Below are 27065 nucleotides of genomic sequence, written 5' to 3'. Positions count from 1 at the left end.
ATCAGGAGCACCAAGAAACGCCATAGACTGAAAAAAAAAATAAACTTGCAATATACATTAGGAAACATTATTTGGCATGATTCTGCATTTTCACAGTAAGCAGTGAGCAAATGTATGGTGAAATTGTCATTTCAAACACAATGTCCTCACATTACAGTGTAAATCTGGAGGGACTCCAGTATCTGTAACAACAGCATTCTGAAAATGTCATAGGATCTGAAATACGCCCTCTGAGTCCCCTCCATGTTCAATGTGTTCTACTGGGTTAATACTACTGGGTTTGTACTAGGGAGAATATTCAAGCTGTTCTCTGATGAAGGCTGTTTTCCATTGTTGCAGATACAAGGAGTGAACACCAGAATGGTTCTTCCAGAGATGGGGGAGATGCTGCTTTTGCACTTACAATAAAAGTCATTAAAAGCCAGTGTCTGTTGGAGGGAACTCATTCATTGGTGCTTAATGCTTTGAACAGGGTATAGTTAAAGCTTTATTCTAATGGATTATGTCACTGTTTTGCACTTGCAGTGGTGAATCATCTGTAAGTTTTAGATCTGTGTTGATTTTCCTGTTGATTTGATACAATTAATCTTAACTCCTGGGTTTCATTTCTTGTTTGGGGTTTCTTACTTTTTGTTTTGGAGTGTATGAGATGATCCCTTAAACAGGAATTCTAAATGATATTTATAAAAACAAGGCACTTTTTTTTTCCCCCCAAGCATCCTGAATGCTCTTTCTGACCCAGTTGGTTTGTGTTTTGCGGTACTACTTCTATCAATCAGAAGGGCTAGAAATTAACACATTTTAATGAAAAGATAGAGGAGGAATAAGCGGAAAGATGGGCATAACTCCACTGAAATAATTTCATAGACTTACAAGTCACTGTATCAGCTATGCACACTTTCAAATCCAGGCCTCATCTAGGTTTCCTCCATCTAAAAGTGGGGAAAAATTGGGAAAAACTGTCAAAAATAACCTGTTGAATTGCTATATAACTGAACCTAAAACTTTGAAAATCTTGATGGGGTGTGGTAATAGGTATGTTGCTTCATATTTTTTTCTTCTAATTTTTTTTCCAGTAAGTACCATGTTTATCCCTTGTGCTGGTCCTTAAAGAACCCCATTTATGTTCCTTTTTAACCACAAAGGAAGTACATTTTCTCACTTTCCTTGTCCTAGCAAAATGGTGTGAACTTGTGAATGGTTGTATTGAAACTTCGAGGGGGAAAAAAGCCCACTCTCCATTACAAAACTCCCTAGGGAATGTTTCCAGAATCAAAGGTGAAAATCCAGGGAGGTTATGAGCAGCTGAAACTGATAGTTGAAAAATAAACATTTTTGAAGTTGTGATTATTTATTGTTACATCTACTGTAATTTCTCATACTTTAAGAAAAATTGCTTTTTCTTATAGAACAGCTTTAAGAACAAGCAGCTCTTCTGTTGCCATTGTAAGCAGAAAACCTTGATCTCATTTTATGTTCATTTCTCCATTAGTTTATTGGAAATCCTAGCATTCAGAAGTGTGGATTAAAACTACTTGCTTGTGTAGCTGAGTGCACTGGTGCACTAGAAATTTTAACCCAGCAAGGAGCTACTGACACTGTACTTCACACCCTACAGATGTATCCAGATGAACAAGGTAAAGAAGGTATTATGTTAGTAGTATGTGAATGACATAGTAGGAGGGGTGATTAACTTATAACTATAACTTATCTATTACTCTCTTCAGTATTAATGTGATGTAGGCTACATGGCAAGAAAAAGCTGCAGAACTGCACAGTCCTCAGGTTCATCTACCCTATACTTACTCCTGGCCCTGTAATAGCTTATGCAAATAATTTTCTCAAATATTAGAAATATAACACTACTTAGGTCATGGGTTTATTCCACTGAGAATGACTGAATAAGCAACATTATTAATAGGTATTTTTTTCTTCTAGACATACAGTGTTTAGGTTTGAGTCTTCTACGCTCTTTGATTACAAGGAAGACTTTGTGTATTGCGACTATGCATGTCCTGTCAACAATTCTGGTTTCTACTCTGCGACGATTTAAAGAGGTCACTGAAATCCAGATGCATGTATGTGTTATTTCTACGTACAAAGATAAAAGTCAAAGGCAAAAATTGGGAAATTATTTTAATGTAGTTGTATTTTAAATATAATTCCTTATTTTAGTTACTCCCTTTATTGCCATTACTACTTTAGTATAAGCCTTTTTTAATCAGTATGTTTGCCGTAGAGATGATTTTCTTGGAGGCATATATTCAATCCAGAATACATAACCATAGGTTTAGGTGTTAGTATCGAAGACTCCTGAGGTCTGCAAACTAGAACAAATTTCTCAGTTCATCATTCAGTCAAACTGTAACGATTTAATGAACTAACTGTCATTATAGTATTGATTGCCCTTCTTTGAAAAGTAATGTAAAATAACTTAGTCCTAGCCCTGTCACTAGCAATAAACTTGGTGTAGGAATGCTGTATTTAAGAAGGATATTATTGGAATACTGTGTCAGACTTTGGATGTACCCATGAATATGGGAGGAGAGTTCTTACTCTGTCTGCAAGCACACGTTCAGTCCTCCTCTTGTGCAAGTTCTGTTTCTTCTGCTTCAGAAGCTTTCCCCATTTATTGCCAGTTTCATCTTTTCTAGCGGAATGGAGCTTGCCTCTGAGATCAGCTTTCTATGAGAGTTTCTGTATTTCTGTTTCAGATCAATGTGAAAACATCACAAGTACAGCCTCCCTTCTTTACTGCTGTTTTTCCCCCAACCCTTCCAAGTTCAGCTTAGCAACCAATATAAAGAGAAATCAAAATAGTATGATGGAATAAGGAAGTTGCCTAAAGTGATTTAGTCTTAAGAGTCCCTAATTTACCCAGTCCACCCTTCTAGGAGAACCCTACTTGTAGAATTGTGGGATAATTTTGTATTTCTTTTTAGTTTTTAGATACATCTGTTGCATTTTGCATTTAGACTGTGTGTTTTTCTCACATTCAAGGGTTACAGAGCAACACACTGTGACAGGCGATGCATCTTTATCCCATATCCTTAGGAGGAGATTGTTTCCTCTGTACGTTTTCAGGAAATCACGAGTGCATTTGTCACTGCCAGGCAGGATGTTGCCAGATATTATGGTGCATAATTTGGCTTTTCAAAGCGTCAGTTAATATCTGCTTAAGTGAGTCAGCTAAACATGCGTGAAACTATAAACTCAGAGACACCTGGTGGTTTTGCCTTCTATCCTGATATTCTCCAGTTGGTGAATTATTGCATGTTTAAAAACAAAACAAAACAAAAAATTAAAACACATCTTTTGGTTGAAATTTGATTTTGTTGCATGGCCTGTTCTAAAATGACACTTTTTACCACTGTACTTATTTCAGTCTTCTCATTATATTTTTAGGGATTTCATGCAATCCTGTCAATTCTTGGCTTGTCACCTTGTTTTGCAAAGCTTCTGGTACATGAATCATTTGACACAGTCATTTTCTATCAGATGTCTATGTGTTTCACGGACAAGAGAGATCGACAGGTATCTTCTCTCTTTTGACAGCTCCACAGTTGAAGAAGTTTGGTGTTTTTTTTTCTCCTAACTTTGATTGTTTGTCTTCCCATTCAGTTTCAAAGCCTGTGTTGTAAATGTTTTGCTAAAATAGCTGAAAATGATGATTTAAAAAATATGATGCTGGAAAAAGCATGTACCGAGTACAATAGTATTATGGCTGAATGTTTACTTCTACTTGGAGCTGATATTAATAAGAAGACAAAGACAAACTCTTTGATCTATCAGGTAATATATGGGAATATATAGTTTTATTGCTTTAAAATTTGTGCTTTTGTGTTCCTTTCTCTTTTCATGTAAACACATATTTGGCAGAACTTTGCACCAATACCCAGTGTAGTCTAACTGTGACTGGTTTGGTATTAACCATTGCTACTCACAGTGACTACAGACTCATCCTGATGTTCATTGAAACACCCTTCACTTTATTGAAACTCACAGGTTCACTCACACCTAGAATATGCCCACAAGGCCAGTTCAGTTCTGGTACAAGTTCACTTTAAAGTCCATGCTTTCTGATTGTTTACCCTGTTCACATGCAAACCTGGATTCAATTAGGTACTGATTTAACATTAGCTTTGGCTTATTTTTGAGGCAGAAGACTAGAGCTCAAGCTTTGCAAAGTCCCAGTCAGTTTTTCTGAACTAATCAGGCATAGGTAGCATCAAGCCCATTAGAGCCCAGTCCATGAGTTGATATTTCAAATTCATCTTTCCAAGCTCTGTGAAGCTAAGTACAGATGGGCCAGCAGGCAGCACTGTGCAGAGATAAGTTTCAGTGTGCTCAGTCCCACTCTGTTCTAGTCCTGCAAAGAAGACTTCACCCAAAATGGCTTTGTCTGGAATGGTGGATTTGGTTTTCTTTTACTTTGTGTTGAGCCTAAAGATTAATATAGTCAGATTTTGTGCTGATTTTACTGTTCTGGTTAGATTTCGTAATATTTATCAACACAACTATAGTAATATAACATCTTGGAATGCCTGCAGTCACACTAGCTGCAGTTCCATGGTCTGTCCAGACAGTTGCCACATCCAGAACATCAACTATTTTAAATACGTTGGTGTCCTAAATAAGGCCAAAGGCAAGTATCCCGTCTGGATTCAGCCATTCCAAGAGAGAGGCTGTTCCCACCTGCTTACAAGTGCTACTTGCTAAATATGACTGCCTTTAAAAATTTTTGTGAGAGATGGAGTGTATGAGCACTTCTTAATTTCGCTTCAGTGTCAAAGTTTTAAAGGGTCCAAGACAACCCCACCAGTCCTGTCTGAAGTGAATTAGGAAGTGTTCACTTCTGGCAGAGCTGGCTGGGTTTGATAAGCTCAGCTGGGTTTAGAACCAACCATTAGTCCATGGAGTCTGAGGCAGTCACATCACTGTTAGCAAACCACAGTGGAAATACTGAAGGAAGTGGAAGTATTTCTGAAAATAATTTTTTTTTTTTTTGTAATATTCACAATCAACACTGCTCTGTGTAGCTCTGCAGGGTGAGGTTGGAAGGAGTAAAGTCAGTGGACCTGACCTCCCTAGAACTAGGCAAGGCTTGATGAGTCTCACCACTGTTGCCTGTTCATCTGATATCCACCTGACATGCCAAAATATCCCCAAGTGTCTTTTCTCCACTGAACGGATAAATAAATGGAGTTGCCATAGACTACATGGAATAACCAGACTATATAAATTACCATTCATTTTTGCCTGGAAATTGTTTGGACTCATGGCAGAAATTACAGAACTCAGGCATTCGTTATATTTTGGGGAAAGACTTTGGGGAAAATGTTCCAAAGAACATAGGCAGGCATATGCTCTGTGGGGCAGGGAATTGAAAAAAAAGACATGATCATAAAAATACAATGAATGTGAATTTAAGACAAGTCTCTTAATGCAGGCAGAGCTGTTGTTTGAGTGCTTCACATAAATGTTTTTGATCGCTTTCTCTGTTAGGTCTGTGAGAAAGGAAATAATCCTAAATTAGTGGAATTGCTATTAGCGAATGGTGCTCGAGAGCAGGATATTCGGAGCGCTTTAACCATCAGCATAAAGAGAGGAGATAGTCAAATCATCAGCTTGCTCTTAAAGAAACTTAGCCTTGATGTAACCAACAGCAGTATATGTCTTGGAGGATTTGGTATTGGGAGACTAGAACCTTCGTGGCTCATTCCTTTGTTCCCAGATAAACTTACTCCATTAAGAAAACAAAGTAAGTATATATAGATTTTGGTATACAAAATGTGTTAATATTTCTTGATGGTCTTATGTAAGTGTTTTAGATCAAGATATTCAGTTGAAGATCTCTTCATAGCATTCAGCTGGTTATAGAAAGACTGCCAAACCTTGAAAATAAATCAAGTTATTTCTGCTATTTTTTTAAAGCTATTTGTGTTTCTTGGAGAACATGCTATTTTTTTGTTTCTTTATACATACAGATGCGGGTTCTGCACTAGCAAGAATGGTGCTTAAATTCCAGATGAAGAATATTTCAGAGGATAGATCAAGAACTTCCTCTGATTTAAACTTCTCTGAAGATGGAGTGGATAAAAGCTATGATTGGAATTTCATTTCTGACCCATTAGTGGACAGTCTTTTTCCTTTGAGTGATGATATTGATAGTGAAGGTAATTGTTTTTCTTTCTTCTTTTTATAAACTCAATGTAGTGTACCATGGCTAGAGCATAGCCAAAATCAGTTGTTATTTGTACTTGAGATAAACTACTTCCCTTGAAAAAAAAAAAAAAATTAGGATCTTAAAGCATTTTATTCAGTTACATATTTAAAATTAGTACTTCATGCATTCAGATTTGCAGAGTGAAAATCTGGAATCCATCCAACCAAATGTAGATACTGTTTTGATGTCTGCTTCTGAACTGTTCTTATATGCTGCCTTTACAGTCTACAGCAAAAAGCAAGTGCTTCAAGAGTGCAGTTTGTCTTATGGTGAAGTCAGGTGTATTGTGGTCTAGAAATCCCTGTTTGCTAGGTTGTCTCTAAATTAAGCATGTACAGTAAGTCCAGTATAAAAGACTATATTGTTAGCAAGTAAATTAAGTGAAACAAGTGCTATTCCAAGGATGTCTAATTGATCAGAAAGTGTAAATGACAAGTCTGTGTTCAGTCCAACATCATTCTTGGTAAGTATGTCAGGAAATCTGACTGCCTTTAGTTATAAAACCTACAGCATTTCTGTCATAATATTGGTAACATAACAGCAAGAGTAAGTGGCCTTGATTTCCAATATGACTTTCATTTGTTCAGGTGTCACTGTTGGTTTAGAACTGTTGGGTACTTAAAATAATCACAGATGAAGAATTTGAATTTTGGAATCAGAAAATCCTGAGGAATTGTTTTGATTCTGTTTTGTTCTTTCCTTTACATCATTCAGCACTGGTTTTAAGTTCTGTAGGACTGTAGCACAGACATACCATACTGATAAGTACTATATTGTCCCACACAGGAAAGCTGTTAAGTCATATGTAAATTATAGTGAAAAGAATGCAAGCTTTGCCAACAGGAGTTTTAAAAGTAGCTTTAGGAAGAGGAACACTAACTGGGTCCAGATAACCCCAAATCATGAAAGTTGGAATGGCATTTGGTATTTCATTCTCAATAAATGTGGGAGTGCAAATTCATCTATTTAAATACATTTTTTTCCTATTTTAAAATGTTATTTATACTGCAGTAGTACAAAGATGTGTTACAAAGCATCTTTGGGCCCCTCCTGAAAAGAATGACATGGAAGTGCTGAAATGTGTCCAGAGGAGAGCAATGAAGCTGGTGAAGGGTCTACCAAACAAGTCTTATGAGGGAACTGGACTTGTTTAGCTTGGAGGAAAGAAGCCTCAGGGAAGACCTGTTCCCTCTACAACTACCTGAAAGGAGGTTGTAGTGAAGTGGGGGTCAATCTGTTCTCCCAAGTAAAAAGCAGTATAGGACAAGAGGTAATAGCCTCAAGCTGCACCACAGGCAGTTCAGATTGGATATTAGGAAAAATTTCTTCACTGAAAGGGTTCTCAAGTACTAGAACAGGCTGCCCAGGAAGTAGCTGAGCTGCTCTCCCGGGAAGTATTTAAATTATGTGTAAATATGCTGCTTAGGGAAATGGTTTAGTGATGGACTTGGCAGTGCTAGCTTTGTGGTTGGATTCAATGATCTTAAAGGTTTTTTTCAACCTGAACAATTCTATGATTCTATGATTCTAAATATTTTTCTTACTTATTTGTCCTCCTGTGTTATTTTTTTGTACTAGGAAGTGAAGGTTCACTTTTTACAAAAAAGAAGTCCAATTCCATTGCAGTTGCTGACTTATATGGTAGGGAAATGGCATTTCAAAGAGGTTCTCCTACTATGCCACGACATTCCTACTCTGTGGTAAGTCAGTTCCTTACTCCTTCCAGGCTTCTTTTAAGTCCATCTGTGTTGCCTACTGCAAAATTGCTGATAATCAAGTGTTAGGAAAGGTCATGTAACTATATGGGCTCTTGACCTGCTGTTGCCATTTAGTATTTCTTTTTATTGCTATGCAATTACTGTCCTCCAAATCACTGTATAGATGAGAGTTTATTTCATCAAAAATTTATGATCAATAGAAAGTACACATTCCTGGGAATTGCTCAAATTTTTGGTCTGGTGTTCAACTGGCTATATAAAAACTGTCAGCCTATGCACAAAGACTCAACTACCTTAGTGGAGCTAATATTCAGAGTGCTACTGTGATGAATGGAGGCTGATTTTATAAGGAGACATAAGAGGACAAATCAGTAGAATCAAAGTCACGCTCCTTTGAAAGGAGCTTGTGTCTTTCCATTGACTATAAAAGGAAACTGTAGACACTTGCTTCCCCAGTGAAGGGTTTTTTTGTAATATCCTGGTCTATCCTATCACCCCCCCCAGTGAATGTAATTTTAGGTTGCCAAAAAATGCACTACTTCCATTACACTTCAGCTCTACTGTTCTTTCATATTGAATGGATCAGTAAGTTTTATAGAGATGTGACCTATTGTTATTTTTAGTTGAAATGTACAGTTTCTTTGGCTCCCCCTGGAAGTTCTGATTAAAAGTGACCATATTTGTATGTGTCCATAACTGTTTTTTCTCTTCTGTAATTTTCCAGGGACCTGGCTCTGATTATGAACCATTAATAAAACAAAGAAGAAAATTCTTGCCTTCAGATGAGTCCTCCAGTAAGAAAACTATACAGTTTAACATATATAACAGATTTTGCATCCTTAATTCTCTCACAAGCATAACTTGCAAAGATTTTAGTCAGATTGTGTATTTCTTTACAAAGAAAAAGATACATTTTGTAAATACTACAGTGGAGTACATATAACACATATCTAGGATTTTTTTTTCCTGAGCTTCACAAACAATTTATGTAGAATTAAACAATGATATTTCATGAGTGCCCTTACTAGCTTTCAAAAGTTACTTCTGTTGTGCAGTGCAGTTCATCTCTTCTCTACTGTCTTACAAAATTCTGTCTCTTAATAGAAGTTTTCATGGATTTGGATCTTACCAATATCCAAACATTCACTGTCTTCTGCATTTTTAGATTCCAAGTTTGATTGATTTTAATTTTAATAATGTGATAAATGAAATAATGCTATTTTTCCCATGTTTTTGTTTTAATAGAAAGCACCTCAAAAATTTCACCACATCTAAGACCATCCGACAGTCTTTCTTCATTGATCTCAGAAAAGGAATATATTAAATCACTAGATCTTTCATCAAATGAACTGGAGAATATTGATGCTATTAGCCAGAATAGCTGCTTAACTAGTCATCTGGAACATCTTGAGAAACTGGAGCTCCACCAAAATGCTCTCACAAACATTCCAGAACAACTGTGTGAAGTAATTATGCCTAATTTTATGTAATACAAGTTGAGATTAGTTACAATAAGTTGTTTGTCTCTAACAACTACCCATAACAGTACTACCCATGAATATGGGAGTATATTTTTGCATGCTTCATACATTCACTTAGTTTTCATTCAGGAGATTTATATTCAGCTAGAAATAAAAGTATTTTCATGGAACTGTTTTAAGTCATTTACTGGGGAGAAGTGCTCTAGGACATGTTATATTGAGTAACATAATGTAAATGGAACTGAGAAATGCAGGCAATTTACTGCTGTTAAATTTTATGAATCTGAGCTAATAAATATTGAAGAATGCTTTATGTTTTATTCTGTAATAGAAATATTATGGTTTACATTGCTATGATTGCTATTTTCTGCTGGTTTTCCTAGTTAGAGAAATAGAAGTAAATTAATAAGTTGTATAAAATATAAATCAATTTAAAACCTGTAAATTCATATTTTCACTTTTGAAAAACAAATTATCCTTTTCTTTCAGAACTTGAAGTGCTTGACTTACTTGGATTTGCACAGTAACCGATTTACTTCTTTTCCCACTTATTTACTAAAAATGAATTGTATTGCAAATCTTGATATCTCTCGAAATGACATTGGACCTTCCTTTGCTTTGGATCCATACCTCAGATGTCCAACTCTAAAGCAACTTAATCTTTCATACAATCAGCTTGTGTGCATTCCTGAGTTTCTTACAAATGTTGCTGAAAATCTGGAACAGCTGTTGCTAGAAGGGTGAGTAGCATTAGTAAATGGAATGTAGCATAACAAACACAATAGCAAGTAATGCGTTTGTCATCCAGGTGACAGAGATGACTGTTACAGCACCAAAAGGATTGTTTATTCAGCAGTGAAATTGGCATTATCTCCCCACTGTGTAAACTGCTACAACTTTCAGTGTTGCATTACAAAGTATGTGAGAATATCTGTATTGGGCCTTGATGGGCATTGCAGTTTCAGTGACATACTAAAAATGTTGTAGTTCAGCATTTTTCTGCTGTGTCCTGGGTTCAGCAGTATGTCTCCATACTGTTCCAGACACCATCCTCTCCAGACACAGTTCTGTCTCTGTCTCTGTACCCTCAACTAGGGTTTTGGTATACAGAACACAGTTTTCATTCTATTTTTTATTCACCAGAGGGTTGTTTTTTTTTTATAGTGGCTCATGGAATTGCTTTTGTTGGCTATGGATATGTATGAAATGGCAGAAGCAGAGAAAATACATAATGTTTCATTTAGCATCACTTTGTATTGAATTTGCTCGTGAGATAATTCATACCTATACCTTATTCTTAAGAATACTATTATCGATAGCTCTGTAAACTGCAGACGCTGTCTCATTCTTCTCTGGTAATTTATTTTAAATGGGTTTCTTACATACAAGTTCACAAAGTATAAAGATAGCAATGTAGGTAACCAAGGGAAGCAGTATTAACTATGTGAGTCAAATATATAAAAGCGGTATTTTAAATTCAAAATCCTGTTGCATTTCTTCTCTTCATTAGCTTGATTTTGAATTTTATTAGCAACATTACCTTTGCAAAACAGTGCTGCTTGGTTCTTTTGTCTCTGTATTTTCAGGGTCTTTGTCTCTCTCTGGTGGTGTTCTTAGAATACATTGTTTGTAGCATTGGTGCTCATCCTCCATTCTATCCCCTATATAGAATTCCATTTATTTTTTTTGTTGTTGTTCGAGATTGATAATCTGTGACTGTAATCTTACAAACACATCTTTAGTAAACGGAATTACTTGCAAATGCAACCATCCTCTTTGTGTGGGATTGAGCCGCAGTATGTAATCTGGAACTGACACCTTGTAGTACATGCTTATATTTGCTGTCCAAATGAATTACAACAATCTTAATATCAGTCACATAATTGCATGTTGCCACTCTACCAGGCTTTTTACTGACTTACTGGTCTTTATACAGGCAAAAGTCTTATTTGTGGTTTACCAGTGTAAGGATAGCACTGTCAGATCGATACTCTTTAATTTATCAGCTAATAGTTTCTGAACAAAACACGGATTTTTTTTTTTTCTTATTATTCTCTCAGAAACAAAATTTCATGCTTATGTTCACCCATATGCTTGAAAGAACTGAAAATTTTAAACATTAGTAAGAACAATATTTCATCCCTTGCTGAGAATGTCTTCATGGGCTGTACAAAACTGGAGCAGTTCAATGCCAGGATGAATGCTCTTGGTAAGTGTGAAAGTAGGATCCACCTTCTAGGAACCATTCCCAGCCACAAAATTCCTCAGCCACCAGCGTTCAGAGTCTTGGGAGAAAAGGAAAATACCACATATGCTTGTCCCGCGTGTGTTGCAGTGGCTTAGCATATTTTGTGAAATGGTGTCAAAATTAATTTATCTGTGAAAAATACAAATTACATAAATAAGATTATAATAATACTGCAGGAGTTCCTAATTGCTCTCAGAATTTATTTGTCTTTAAGATAGAATCTTCCATTTTTAAATTACTATAACAGTATTTCAGAAGGTAGCTCTTAGCCTTGCATTAAACACAGCTGAATCGTTGAAGTCATTTTGATATGCATAAGATGCAACACTCACGGGGTGAATTATGAGAATGTATGTATACTGGCAATACAGCAAAGTGTAAATAAGATTATTTCATTATTTAATGCCAATGTGAGGTGAAGTATAGTATGATGTAATGTGATAAAAACCGGTACCTTAACTCTGTTCGAAACTTCTTTAGTTTTGGGAGTTTAGTTTTAAATCAGCTTAGAAAAAAAGTTTCAGATTCTGCCTTCAGTAGCTTGTAAAAAGACCTGTGTATACAGAAGGTGTTGGACTCACCTTTTTAGTCTGTCTTTGATTTTAGAAAATTCAAGTGTTAAAAATAAGCAGTTCTGAAAAGTAATAGGATTAACCTCTTTTTTCTGCTCTAGAAACAATACCTGACTTGTCATCCGGCTTAACAAGTTTAAAATTATCTCAAAATCAGTTTACTAAAGTTCCAGAAGGAATTCTTCTTCTACCGCAGTAAGTTATTATTGTATTTATTGATGTTACTGTAAGTTCTTGATGAAAATCTCATGGCAAGACCTTGGTTAAGCAAGAAATCATACATGTTTTACTGAGTTTCAGAAAAAATTCTCTGAACACATTAAATTCAAAGATTAGAAGCTTTTAACTGAAGACAAACCAGTCCCATTTTCTTCGTTGAGCAGTTCTGTTCCTCAAATTCAGATCATTGTTATTGAGCGTATATTGCTTGAACTGAAGCTGAAAATTCTTGCTGGGAAGTCCAGAATGAACTAAGTATTTTCTTGAAACCAGCAGTAAAAAGACACTGGCAATTTTTCCTTTTCAAGAAGTTCTGCAGACATTTGCACAAGGCTACTGAGATTAGTTTTTCACTTCCCAAACATCACAAGATATTTATTCTCAAAGAATGACACTTCCTCTAGATGGAATTGTGATAAAGATGCATGTGACGTTTATTTTGGTGTACCTTCAATGCATTTCTCTTGTGGAAATCAAGCTTCTGCTTTTTTTTTTTTTATAGAATTTACTGACCTTAACAGGTCACTAGAATCAGATTGTGGAAGGAGAGCTTGCAAGGGTTAATCAGGTCAGTTATCTGATAGATGTGGGTAGATGTGAGTGCCGATGGCACCCTGGGAAGGCAGATGCACAAATTTGTGAACTTACATTGATCAAATTTACATAGAGCAAATCATTATTAAAATGATATTACACTGTTTCATCAAGCTAACATTTATATTCACAGCAGTCAATTTAACGGATGTGTTAAAAATGGTGCACCTTTCAGGTTCTACATCTCCCAGCCCAGGCAAATCAATGAGTTTCATGCTTCATGTTCCACAGCAACGTAAACAGCATGTTTGTCCAACAGATGACTTACAGAAATGAAATGTTCTTCTTTATGTAGTTCTTAAATGTGTGTGAAGTTGAACTATATAATTAATGAACATGTATGTATTTACAAACATTCTTAGAAACATTTTGATAAAAATGTGAGATATGTGTACCATCTGACATTAATCTCCTAACTTAGGAACAAGAAAGAGAACAGCTCAGATCACCCAGTAAAGCTCCAGTTTGTAAGTGGAATCTTGGGTTCTAGGCAGTTGGTAATACCAGCAAGTTCCAATTGCTTTTTTTCTTTTTTATTTGAAATTTATCAAAAAAGCCCATGAAACTGCATGTTAGTGTTATTCTAAATTGCAATTGCCTTTTTAAATATATTTATTCTAGCAAATTAGACATTGCACAGGTCCTGCCCAGACCTGTAATTAAAGGCATGAGCTAAGCTCCATTCTCTGTTACCTGTATAAATGTATATTAACTATACTGTTTACAGTTGAATTACAGGAGTGCAAACCGTATTTATCTGTGTCTCCTACTAATCTGAACAGTCAAGCACATCTGCAAATTGTAGAAAGAATAAGGAAGTGAACTATTACCACAATATGTACACTTTTATTTAAAGTGACTCTTCCATTTACTGTCTACAACATATGCACACAGTACAATGTGGATGTCTATTTTCATCATAAGGCAATTTCATCCACAGACAAATACACTGAAAGAATATTATACTAAGTCAATCTTATGTATTTTCTGAGTTAATGAAGACCTACTTAAAATAACACCTTAATTACTTTTGCTTGTAGTAACAATTCTCTATCTTCTGTCTACATTCCTGACAGAAAACTGTCTGTTCTGATATCTAATCCATTTGCTTATTTATTAAATAGTAGAATCATAGAATAGAATCATAGAATAGTTAGGGTTGGAAAGGACCTTAAGATCATCTAGTTCCAACCCCCCTGTCATGGGCAGGGACACCTCCCACTAAACCATGTCACCCAAGGCTCTGTCCAGCCTGGCCTTGAACACCACCAGGGATGGAGCATTCACAGTTTTCCTGGGCAACCCATTCCGGTTCCTCACCACCCTTACAGTAAAGAATTTCTTCCTTATATCCAATCTAAACTTCCCCTGTTTAAGTTTGAACCCATTACACCTTGTCCTAACACTACATTTCCTAATGAAGAGTCCCTCCCTAGCATCCTTCTAGGTCCCCTTCAGATACTGGAAGGCTGCTATGAGGTCTCTACGCAGCCTTCTCTTCTCCAGGCTGAACAGCCCCAACTTTCTCAGCCTGTCTTCATACGGGAGGTGCTCCAGTCCCCTGATCATCCTCGTGGCCCTCCTCTGGACTTGTTCCAACAGTTCCATGTCCTTTTTATGTTGAGGACACCAGAACTGCACACAATACTCCAGGTGAGGTCTCACAAGAAGCAGAGTAGAGGGGCAGGATCACCTCCTTCGACCTGCTGGTCACGCTCCTTTTGATGCAGCCCAGGATACAGTTGGCTTTCTGGGCTGCGAGCGCACACTGAAGCCGGCTCATGTTCATTTTCTTATCAACCAACACCCCCAAGTCCTTCTCCGCAGGGCTGCTCTGAATCTCTTCTCCGCCCAACCTGTGGCTGTGCCTGGGATTGCTCTGACCCGTGCACTCGGCATGGTTAAACCTCATAAGGCTGGCATCAGCCCACCTCACAAGCGTGTCCAGGTCCCTCTGGATGGCATTCCTTCCCTCCAGCGTATCAACTGAACCACACAGCTTGGTGTCATCGGCAAACCAGTCATTCAGTTCCAATACAAATCTCAGTTTTATTTTTTTTATTTCCTAACTTCTCTTTTTTTTATTTTTCATGTTTTCAGTTTGCGATCAGTAGATTTAAGCCAAAACAAGATCATAAGCCTGCCTGGACCAGTGCACTGGAAATCATTAAACTTAAGGGAGCTGTTATTTAATCATAACCAAATCGACATCTTGGACTTGAGTGAAAAGGCATGTGCATGGTCTAGGCTAGAAAAGCTACACCTATCCCACAACAAGTTAAAGGAGGTAAATTATAAGATTCAATCTAAAGAAAATAGTTTTTCAATGTTTCTTTGATTTTTTTATGTCACCTCTCATACCACCAGAAATCCTTAATAAAATGTATGTAATTGCAAATACTATTTCCTTTGAATGAAAATCACCGTATTTTGTTAAGCTCTTCTGCATGGAATGTGTCATCATATAATCAGTTTGTATGATGAATTCATTTTGAGGTCCTTTTCTATTAGTATGTGAAATCAGGCCCGTTTATTAAAAAAAAAGAAAAAGCTAAAAATACAGCGGTAAAAGTAATACTGAATTCTGTTAAGTATTTAATGTTCATGCTCATACTGTTTTTTGTAATGTTTAATTACCCGATAAATGTTCTTTTATTTAGATTCCTCCTCAGATCGGCTTCTTAGAGAACTTGACTTCTCTGGATGTAAGTCATAATCCCGATTTGAGATTCTTTCCTGATGAAATGGGAAAACTGTCCAAAATCTGGGATCTTCCTTTGGAAGGACTCAATCTTAATTTAGATTTCAAACACGTGGGATACAAAGCCAGAGACATTATCAGGTTTGTGGCCTTATTGTTCTTGAATATCCTCATGTTGCTTTCTTGGGATATGCAGTAAGCATTAATAAAACAACATATCCTTTTAAAAAGACATGATGGTTTGTCTTAACGAACTCCAGTATGCTACTTTATGGAAGGTATCATATCATATGAACTCACACACATAAAACAGATTCTAGTGATTTCTATATTACTTCTTGAATGTTGTGCTTCTATAAACCATGCAATAAACGGTGCTTACCAATTATTTTGAATATGTTCCTTGTGTTCCCAAGTGCACAGAGCACATTTTCTGGGTAATTACAAAACAAAAAAAGGCATATTCTGAATTAAGCTTTAACTTTCAAATCAGAAATTAGAATAGATGATTGTTAAAATCCCAGTAATATCAAAAAGATATTGAAAATATAAAGAAAATGGTATGGGTTTAGATTTTTTCCTTGGTCTTGAGTGCTGTTGGTATTTTTCTTTATTACACACTGCTGTGAGTTCTGCAAACTTTTTTATGCCAGATTTCTTCAACAGCGACTGAAGAAGGCTGTACCTTATAACAGAATGAAGCTCATGATTGTTGGAAACACCGGCAGTGGGAAAACTACGCTGCTACAACAATTAATGAAATACAAACGGACAGAATTGGGCTCTTCAAAAGCTACAGTAGGCATTGATGTAGAAGACTGGATCATTCAAGGGAAAGGCAAATTGAAGAAAGATCTTATATTAAATGTGTGGGATTTTGGAGGTATCTGAAGAGCTTATTGTCATTTCCTGTTGCCTTTTCTAACACATTAATGCATTACTTATTCTTGGAGTAGGCCTGTGAAATTTTGAGTTGTGGATAGTAGAATTATGCAAGCTTACACCAAAAGTCAAGTGACTACTTATAAATTAGTGAATTCTATAAACTGGCAACCAATCCCTCAAATTTAATACAAAGCCTCAGAAATTTCTCATCATCAGACGTGGTCTGACCACTCGTTTCGACCACAGCACTTTAGAACTGTTACTTCAGAATAGCAAGAAACTGTTTGTAATCACCAGAAGAATCATCTTTCAACTCTCTTTCTCCCTTCTATACTCTGGCTCTGTCTAGGCTCTACAGCATCACTGTTTTGCAATGTCCCAGTAAACAAAGCACTTAAGAGACTTTGAAGTTCGGTGTTTTTGAAATCTTTCTAAATATGGGCAACTCCAGAAGCACTTGTAAAATTCAGGGGCACTTTAGCCTATAGAAGGGTTGCTTCTAAATGTGGGTCTGTGATCATTTAAATACAGTCTATGTCACAATGGATAAGCACAGAAGAGCATCATTCAAGCTGAATGTCCAGCTTCAGTTGTGATTTGAAGTGCTTAATGATGTGAACTTGGGAGTCTTATTTTAAATCTGCTGAAAGGATAAGAGCAAGGAAGGGAAGAAGGAGGGGTAGGAAGGAGTGAGGGAGAAATTCAATATTGAAATTTTAAAAGAATCATGAGCATTCAAGTTGTGTTTGTAGCAAACGTGTTTATCCAGTTGTTAAATCTTACACTTCTTGACTTAAAACTAGCTTACATGTTTGAACACTACGCTTCAGTCATTAAGCTACCACACAGTACCTACCTAAAATTCATAGTTATTATAGGTTTCCTCTCAATTTAGATGATTTTCTGTAAGCATTAATTTCATTTGTGGATTAGTTATCTGAAAATAAGTGTTCTGCTGCCTTTTTGTGACTTGAAGATGTTCAATGAGGGAAGTACTAAACAGTGGAAATTTTTTATCATTAGGACAAGAAGAATTCTACAGTACCCATCCGCATTTTATGACCCAAAGAGCTTTATATCTTGCTGTTTATGATCTCAGCAAAGGACATGCAGCGATAGATGCTATGAAGCCGTGGCTTTTTAACATCAAGGTAAGCCACAGATATGTACAGAATGGAATTTCACATTCTAGGGAGCTGCTGGTGAGCAGCAAATAAACCACAAATATTTTCAGACAGGGAAAGAGGAAAGAAGCTCTTCAGTAAATAAAAACAGTAAGATGAAACAAGAGCTGAAATACATATTTAAAATATGATCAGCACCAGTTTGTACTTCCAGTGGTAGAGAGTGATGTGCAAAAGAATAGTTTACATATTCTGGCAATATGTGAAATTAACTGATAAAAAGAAGAAAGGGATAGTGTTAAAGGGATGAGTAGTTAAACCCGCTTTCTCTTTTATGCCATTGTAAATTTTGTGGAAATCAGAATTTTACTAATTTAAAACTGAGTAGATGCAGGTTTGAAATCATGCTGTTAAGTGTATGCTTAGCTTCCTGTTGTTAACAGGAATGATTCCAGGACTATGATAGGAAAATTGGTCTAAGGATCTGCTTACATATATTTTTATTTCACTATTTTATTTTCATTTGATGAAATCACCCCATGGTGAGTGAGCATTCCTTGTCTTTTCCTTTCGTATGGTGGTTAGCCATGGCTGAGCAGTGCTATTACATGAAGATTTTGTATACTGATTCTGTTTGTTAAGCTTGTCTTTTTCACTCTTTCCACCTTGAGCAGTGATACGGGACAGAGGGTTATAGTATGTTTAGTGTTGATGAAGCCCATTTCTGATGTGTTCTCCTCTGATATGCAGTGTATCATTGCTGCACTGTTCTAATGACAACTAGCAGATTACACTTTCCGTTTTGTTGGTCATTTTTAATGAAAAATGCAGTTGTCCCTCTAATTTACTGGCAATGTTATTAATTTGCAAAGTATGAAATACAGATCTACACTGCTTCTTTTCAAAAAAAGCAGATTTGTTTTATATTTCTATTTTAAAATAGACTCACCTCTGTATGTTAAAAATCATGGTTTGTATTTATAGGCTAATGCGTTTTTACTGCCTTATCAAGTCAAGGCTATTTTATGAGACTGCAGTTTAAACTTACTCTGAATAAAGACATGAAATAGTATTTCAGATTTCAAACTTAAAGAGTTACATTTAAAGGGGAATAAACAGTTGCTTTTTTCTTTGTATTCAGTGTTTTGACTAAATTGCTCACATTTTGTGTGGATATGAAATAATAACATCAACTGTCTGGATCTTACTAACAGGCTCGAGCTTCAACATCCCCCGTCATTCTTGTTGGCACTCATTTAGATGTTTCTGATGAAATGCAACGTAAGGCCTGCATGAGTAAAATTACTAGAGAGCTGTTGAATAAGCGAGGCTTCCCAGCAATCCAAGATTATCACTTTGTGAATGCTACTGAAGAATCTGATTCCATTATCAGACTTCGGAAAATCATAGTAAAGGAGAGTCTTCACTTCAAGGTGAGCTACATACTGTTGATAATGTTGAAAACATCCTAGCATTAGTTCAGGATTTAACATGAATTAACACATAATTAAGTACATTTTTAGTGTGACAGCAAACTCATCTTGCCTTATAGAAAATGTTACACACAGCAAAATAATGAAGGAAAACCACCAGGTTTGTTTTAATTTCATTTTCTACCAGAAAAATCAACTTAGTAAAAATCTCAGCTAAGTTCTGTTTTCAAGCACTAGGGCCATAAATAGAATATTTAATTAAAAATAGGCCATCTTTTTTTATGAAGAAACATGATCAAAACCTGCTTTTTGTTGAATGGCATCATATAATTACAATATATGTAGTGCAAGATTTCAGGGGACCAGGAAGTAAGGTTTTGTGATTTCTGAAAGCCAACTAATTCTCCATTTACTGATTTTTATTTTACATAGTATGAAACCCTTCCTAGAAAGGGGAATTCTCTGCTTATCTCCTAAGCAGCAGCATGAAGCAGTAAGTGTGAATAATAAGTATGAAGAGACTAGCCCAGGCATAGATCTGACAGAAAGACAGGATCCAATCTGTTACAAAAGAATATACATGTTTTTATTTTTTCATTTATACAGTATCAATCACGTACAGTGTCATAACATGTTAAAGAGAAAAGGTGATTTCCTGTACTACTGCAGTCAGTGGCAGAACTTCATAAATCATAGCAGAGCCCAAATTTCTTCAGAATTACTGCTTGGAAGATTTTATAGAGCTAATGCTGTATTTATGACCAACCTCACACTGGTGGTGGCTCAAAGGAAAGGAAAAGCACACACACCTCATGTTTCTCTTTCAGGAACTTAGCTGCATCCATAATCTGCCTAACTTCATTCCACAGTTCAAGGAATAGCTAACCAGTGCTAAGTGGCAATGAGGTGGCCTATTCAGCTGGAATGGATTAATTTGACTTCTCATACATTTAGTAGGCGTGAATAGAGCTGATGTTTGTAGACGTTTATGTAGCCCTGTAGGTCCACACTTCTTCAGCACTCAGGAGAAGGTCTGCTTTTTGAAAACATTTCCCTCTGTCTAGAAGTTATTCCTGTAACATCCACATCCCTTGTGACTATGACTTAAACTCACATTTAAACTTCACACAAACAGAAGGTAGCCTGAAAAAAGGGAGGTATTTTCCATAATTAATGTAGGCACTTTGTGAAAGGAGTGCTCCAAGGTACCTGCTTTGAAGTTGGACAAAGTGAGTTAAGTATTCAACATTGTTAGAAAGTGCTCTGAGTCTTTGAAATTACACAAGGTACTAATTATATTCTTGACGCATACAAATGCCACAGTGCATTGGTGTTTAACTTCTTTTAGAGGAAGATTACAAACTAAGAAGCCAATTTGGAAATGTTGGGAAAATTATTTCCCATTTCCTCAAAAAAAACCCCAACAGACTAGCACAGCACCCACCGGGACGGGTGCTAGCTAATAACAAAGGTTAAACAATGTCTCCAGGAAGGAACGCAGGCTCAGGAAACAGGGCAAAGCATGCGGCTGGTTCCTCTAAGTGTCACTAACCTGGCTAAATTTATTTCTTCCTCCCCTCTTGTCCACTGACTATCAGCAATGGAGACTTCTAGTTAAGCTACTACCCTTTCCCCCCCAGTTTATCTGAAGACATGTCTAGAAAGATTACAGATTACAAGAGGTATAAAGTTTATTCATTTACCTCTGTCTTGTGCTCACCTGAGATGTGTAACATCATCTGTTCATACAGAAAATATTTTACTTCAAATCAAAGCTTTCTCTTTGAAATTGTGTCTTCTAAGAAGACATCATTTTTTATGGAAACATGGAAATGTTTTCTTCTTTGAGTATTCATTTTTAGAAGAATGTTCATGTTAAAATTCTGGAAGAAAAATCAGTTACATCTACCTTTCAGAAGCCATTGTATTCAGTAAATCCCACATGAATAAATGAATACATCTGAGATTATTATTCCTAATTATGCAGATCAGAGAACAACCAGTGGTTGGTCAGCTAATTCCTGATAGCTACCTGGAGCTGGAGAAGAGAATTTTGCTGGAACGTAAAAATGTCCCAGTTGAATTTCCTGTGATTGATCAGAAACGCTTACTGGGACTGGTACAAGAAAGCCAGTTACAACTGGATGAAAATGAACTCCCTCACGCAATTCACTTTCTGAATGAATCAGGTAAAATATTCTCTTCAGGTATGTTTGTTAGCACTTTATTGCACATCTGCAGCAGACCAACCTGTGTGTGTTTTTAAATCTCACAAAAGTTTGCCACGGTGTTAAGCTGAAATGCTTAAGCTTGGGTAGCTTTAGTTTGATAATCCAGGTTACTATGTCACAAAGGAATTCCAAGATATAAAGAATTACTACTGTAACAATTTATATCTCTTACTCCTCCTTGGAAACATTATAACTGCTATTTAGATAGCACAGTTTCTGAAGAAAGTTGCAATTGCTGTAATAGCTTGAATAGAATAGTGATTAGATGAATATATGTTCCAGCTTATCTCAGTGCTTTACAGACTGCATAAGATTAAATAATAAACCAAAAAATAAGTTGCTTGGAAAGAAAATCAGGTCAGATCACAAATCTAACAGGATGTCAAGTAAAGTTGAACAAACCATGATTGTGTTGTACTGTCCTGAAATACTGACATAAATTCAGTAGCTGTATTTATTATTCAAACTGCTTATGTCAAGAAAGAAAAACAGCCCAGAGTGGGGTATTTACTGTGCTTAATATAGAGCTTGAGAAATGCATTGCTAAATACAACATTCTTTGTGCAGGTGTACTCCTCCATTTTCAAGACCCAGCGCTACAGCTGAGAGATCTGTATTTTGTAGATCCCAAGTGGCTGTGTAAAATCATGGCACAGGTTAGACCCCGATTGCTTTTTTCATCTACATTTGTAGAACCTTTTCCCATCTGAAACCACTGTAACTTATCCGTGATTCTTCTTCACCATTTCTTTACTATTTCATTACCTAGAATTTTCTCAGGACCCAGGTTGGTTTACCTGGCTCTTTCTGTTTCGTTTGCTTTCAAGACAACGGCCTGTCTCAGCAGTTCTATGTTCTTATGCTGTAATGTCCAGTATCATTTAAACTGCACTGGACACGAGAATGGATGTAGAATAGAAAAAACCCATGGATGCAAAGTAATGCTGTAATCTGTTGTGATAAATTGCAGTGAAAGCTGGAGCTTTGGATTAAAGCAGTAAGAATGGGGGGAAAAAGGGTCATTGTATGCTTACTGATGGCAAAAGGGAGTGGTGGATTCACATTTTGGGATGGGAGAGTAGCAGACTGACTGTTCAAGAGAAATCATCAGTGAAATGTTGATGTAGAAACACCAGTTATGTTTATTCAGATTTCCTACCCTCTGAAACTTTACCTTTCATTCAGTACACTGAATGGGATGACAAAATGTAAGTTTGAATCTTTAAAACTGGTGCAATTAAGAGTGAGAAAAGACCTAGAAGGTCACAACACACAGTGAAAGCTACTGAAGAATGGTAGCACACAAGAGGTTTGGACAGCTTTAATATTTTTCACTGCTGTCTTCTTGCTGGCTAGCATTACGAAAATGTTCATTTTCACTGTGAAATGGAGTCCATTTTCCCCCCCTAAGTATTAGCCTACTAAATATTTCAGGGAGAAAAATTTGTCAGGAATATGAAACCTAATGATGGCTGAACGGCTGAAATTGCTTTACTTTTTTGAAAGATTCTGACAGTGAAAGTGGAAGGCTTTTCTAAATATCCTAAAGGAATTGTAAAGCGTTCAGATGTGGAAAAATTCCTTTTAAAGAAGAGCAAGTTTCCTAAGATCTACATGTCACAGTACTTCAAGCTTCTGGAAAAGTTCCAGATTGCTTTGCCATTAGGAGAGGATCAACTACTAATCCCAAGCAGGTAAGCAAAGAGCTAGACCCACAAATGGCAGCCATAAAGATCAATCAAAATGAAACATTCCCATCAGGTTAACTAGTTTAATCAGGTTGACTAGTGATCACTAAAGCAATTTGGTATATGAAAGCATGATAACATACTTCATACACTAAATTTTAGTAAATGCTTTCAGAGACATTTTAAGCTGATCTTGTACCAGATAAAGCTTATATCCTATTAGCATGGTGGGTAAAAGGAACCTAGAAATGATAAAATGATTTGTGTTGTAAGGATAATATTTCTTTTACCATGCAGCAGGAGGATTATAATTTACCTTTACATTGCAGTATGCCAGTATTATAGATACTCATTGCAATATAAAAACTAACCATGAATTTCTATAGCTTGTTTGCTTGGAGTGAGAACCACAGTCAAGTTACTCAGAGGCAGTATCTCCTCCAAACAGTTCAGTCATTAAATGTGATGACAAAGAAGTGTCTTGGATTTGAATAAGGTCCTTTTGCTTTATCTGAAGCAGGTTAACACAGTTCCTCTGCCTCAATTACAGATTTCTTAATATGTTTAAGAATGCTTATGTTGCCTAATGGAGAATGTTGCATGGTTGCACTCATCAGTTTCTATATTCTTTGAAGTTCTGGCAGAGGAAGATTTTACCTGAACATTTTACCTGCCTCTATATGTGTCTCAGTTTTTTTCTCACATGTACATTCAATATCTAATGATTGAGGTTCTGTTGGGATTAAATTACAGCAGAACTTCACATTACCACAAGCAAGCAGAATAAGCAAACACACTACCTGTCTGCCCTCTGATCGTTTGAATTGATCATTCATTAATAAATAATTTTTTATGTAATAAATACTGTATGGCATCAGTCAGTTTCAATAAAGAGCAGCATTAAATAATGTCTAATATTTTATTCTTTCAGTTTGTCTGATCACAGACCTGTTATAGAGCTTCCCCACTGTGAAAATTCAGAAATTATCATCAGGCTTTATGAGATGCCGTACTTTCCTATGGGATTTTGGTCCAGGCTGATCAACAGGTTGCTTGAAGTATCACCTTACATGCTGTCAGGAAGAGGTACAAATCTTTATCTTCAAAAGCAATAGTGAGCACGAATTCATTGATCACGAATGCCAACACCTGCATATTGAAGCTATGTTGTTTTACTTTGGCTAATTTATGGCCACTTCACAAACATGAGAAAATGCAGTGCTCATTTTTGTAACTTAAAAATACCCAGGAACAGATAATGCCTGATCTTTATTGATGTGTGCAAAAGGCAAAGATTGTATTCAGCTATTCTCATGTAGGGCTATTCTCATTGCAAAGTTGTAGCCTTTATTTTGTTCTTTAGCTGGGTAGGCATAATCCTACCCACTAAATATTCATATTTATTATAATTAAATATTCAAAGTGCCGTACATTTTCCATACATTTAAAACATTACATTCATATTGGAGATCAGATTTTTAATCTAATTTTGTATTTTCTAGAGCGAGCTCTTCGTCCTAACAGAATGTATTGGAGAGAAGGCATTTACTTGAACTGGTCTCCTGAAGCCTATTGCCTGGTGGAATCAGCAATATTTGACAACAACCCAGACAGTTTTTTGAAGATTACAGCACCTTCTTGCAGAAAAGGTTAATTATTCCTGAGCCTGATTTTTTGCTCCAGTTTGAGTGCAGCTTGGCATTTGGTTTGTTGTGCTTTTGCCTTTGGAATGTTGAGTTTAGCTTTGTGGTTGCAAGTATGGCAGATTGCGATTGTAGTTTCCCTCTTCTGGTTTCTTCAAGGATGCATCCTTCTGGGACAAGTTGTGGATCACATAGATTCTCTTATGGAAGAATGGTTTCCAGGTTTGCTGGATATAGATGTATGTGGCGAAGGGGAAACACTGTTGAAGAAATGGGCCCTGTACAGCTTTCAGGATGGTGAAGAGCACCAAAAAATCCTTCTTGATGACTTACTTAAAAAGGCTGAAGAAGGTATATTTTTATGCCATTTAGGCATATAAGTGGTACATCTGTATGTAGATAAATATTATACGCATCAGCTTTTCATAACATCTGGGTAATTCATGTTATTTTAAAATGTTTCATTTCTGTAAAATAACAGTAAAAGTTAAAAGCAACTCATTTTTCTTTTATGTAAGAGCTGTCTGTATATGTATATAATACGGGACAGATTGCAGCTACTTTGTATAGTTATGTGTAAATGGTAGTAATCGTTTATCATGATACCGATAATGCAACTTCATTCACGGAACTCAGTCTAGCACTTAGTAAAGCTGATACTAGATCTTTTGGTAGGACCATATACAACAGAAATTTAAAAAGCTATATTCATTCTACATTCTACAAACTAACAGAATTGTTTCTTTTTATAAACAGAAAAATAATCTCTTGGTCAGTTTGGTGTTGTTACATAGCCACAATTGCTATCACATTTGATTTGTACATATACAGAACCTTGAAAATACTTAAACATGTGAGATACATTAAGTTGAATGGCAAACTTAATTAGTTGTATATGCATGTATGTATGTTTATGAGTGTGTGTGCATACGTATATGTACACACACATAAGCATTTCTATTTAGGTACTCATGTAGTACTTCTATTTAGGTAATCATGTGCACTCACAGAGATACATGTACCTTTCAATGCCTTTTGAATGATGAGTATCCTTTTTCTTCTTTTTTGTGTCTTATTTGTTTCTCTTAGGTGACCTTTTGGTAAATCCAGATGAACCAAGACATACCATTCCAATAGCTCAGATTGCTCCTGATTTGATACTGGCTGATTTGCCTAGAAATATTATGTTGAACAACGATGACCTGGAATTTGATGAAGCTCCTGAATTTCTCTTGGGTAGACATTATTTTGTAGGGTCTTTTTTACAGAGCTGATGTAAACAAATCTGTTGAAGTCGGTTCTGCAATATATGGAAGAAAAAATTAGAGATTTGTTTTCTATAGAAATGTATTTTTTAAACTATTCTGAATTTGGGGTTATTAAGTTTTGATTTTCCATTAACTTTTATGCTAGGACACTGGGTTTTATGTGTTTGAATTGCTGATCATGAACCTTAACACAGTAGATGATCCACCCATTTTAAAATTGGACTTTTCAGCTATTTTTTTGATAAATGGTTGATATCCCTTTTTTTTTAATATTCTTTTCAATTTTATCATTGGAAAGGTGATGGTGGGTTTGGATCTGTATACCGTGCATCCTATGGTGGAGAAGAGGTTGCTGTAAAGATTTTCAATAAACATACTTCCCTCAGGCTTCTAAGACAAGTAAGAAATACTGCCTTTTTTTCCTGTAGTGCCACTCTTAGAATAGCAACCCTAGTGAAGAATTTAAAAAGCTCCAAAACATTTCTGAGTTTACTTCAGAACTACAGAGGTTATGCTATTTACAGTATTTCATCTGATTTTACAATTTACAGGAGCTTGCAGTGCTTTGTCACCTCCATCACCCCAGTTTAGTGTCTCTGCTGGCTGCTGCAATCCGTCCCCGGATGCTGGTGATGGAATTAGCCCTTAAAGGATCTCTTGATCGTTTGCTTCAACAAGACAATGCAAGTTTAACTAGAACACTTCAGCACAGGATAGCCCTACATGTAGCTGATGGCTTAAGGTAAACGTGATACCTACTTTGCTCTAAAGACAGGATACAGCTGCAGGTAGGATATAGTGCAAATGAAAATCTTTTCTTATATCTCATCTCAAGCAAAATGTTCCCTGGGCCAGGCAAATGCTTTCATTTTTATGATTGATTAGCTGATAGGTAACACAAAATTTTGCTACCTGTGATTTTCTGCTAACAAGTGTCTCTCATGTAAGTAGAGAAATAGCAAGAGCTCTGGGTGAAATTTGTATGTGGCCATTGGTTTCTTATTAAAATGTCAAAGAAGTTAATTCAGTGTATT

At 36.2% G+C, this 27065-nt stretch overlaps 1 protein-coding gene across 2 annotated transcripts in view; it reads left to right on the top strand.

The window, feature by feature from the left end:
• The window catches only part of LRRK2 (leucine rich repeat kinase 2), a 69594-nt gene that overhangs the window by 26251 nt on the left and 16278 nt on the right, over window positions 1-27065 (top strand). For both annotated transcript variants that reach the window (XM_062638313.1, XM_062638312.1), the window contains exons 14-40: window positions 340-473; window positions 1493-1637; window positions 1939-2078; window positions 3406-3534; window positions 3622-3792; window positions 5506-5761; window positions 5988-6176; window positions 7805-7926; window positions 8669-8738; window positions 9190-9410; window positions 9915-10165; window positions 11486-11634; window positions 12347-12440; window positions 15159-15345; window positions 15719-15900; window positions 16413-16642; window positions 17668-17795; window positions 18983-19201; window positions 21189-21390; window positions 22000-22088; window positions 22939-23126; window positions 24052-24206; window positions 24623-24769; window positions 24923-25114; window positions 25853-25999; window positions 26330-26430; window positions 26583-26773. In XM_062638313.1, the coding sequence (XP_062494297.1) occupies window positions 340-473; window positions 1493-1637; window positions 1939-2078; window positions 3406-3534; window positions 3622-3792; window positions 5506-5761; window positions 5988-6176; window positions 7805-7926; window positions 8669-8738; window positions 9190-9410; window positions 9915-10165; window positions 11486-11634; window positions 12347-12440; window positions 15159-15345; window positions 15719-15900; window positions 16413-16642; window positions 17668-17795; window positions 18983-19201; window positions 21189-21390; window positions 22000-22088; window positions 22939-23126; window positions 24052-24206; window positions 24623-24769; window positions 24923-25114; window positions 25853-25999; window positions 26330-26430; window positions 26583-26773 (4429 nt within the window). The remainder of the gene's footprint in view (window positions 1-339; window positions 474-1492; window positions 1638-1938; window positions 2079-3405; window positions 3535-3621; window positions 3793-5505; window positions 5762-5987; window positions 6177-7804; window positions 7927-8668; window positions 8739-9189; window positions 9411-9914; window positions 10166-11485; window positions 11635-12346; window positions 12441-15158; window positions 15346-15718; window positions 15901-16412; window positions 16643-17667; window positions 17796-18982; window positions 19202-21188; window positions 21391-21999; window positions 22089-22938; window positions 23127-24051; window positions 24207-24622; window positions 24770-24922; window positions 25115-25852; window positions 26000-26329; window positions 26431-26582; window positions 26774-27065) is intronic.

Source organism: Pezoporus occidentalis, unplaced genomic scaffold, assembly GCF_034315485.1.
Source record: "Pezoporus occidentalis ecotype Australia unplaced genomic scaffold, CSIRO_AGI_Poc_V1 ctg56, whole genome shotgun sequence".
Taxonomy (NCBI): Eukaryota; Metazoa; Chordata; class Aves; order Psittaciformes; family Psittacidae; genus Pezoporus; species Pezoporus occidentalis.
The sequence above is the reverse complement of the archived record's forward strand: the minus strand, read 5'-3'. Positions and strand labels throughout refer to the sequence as shown.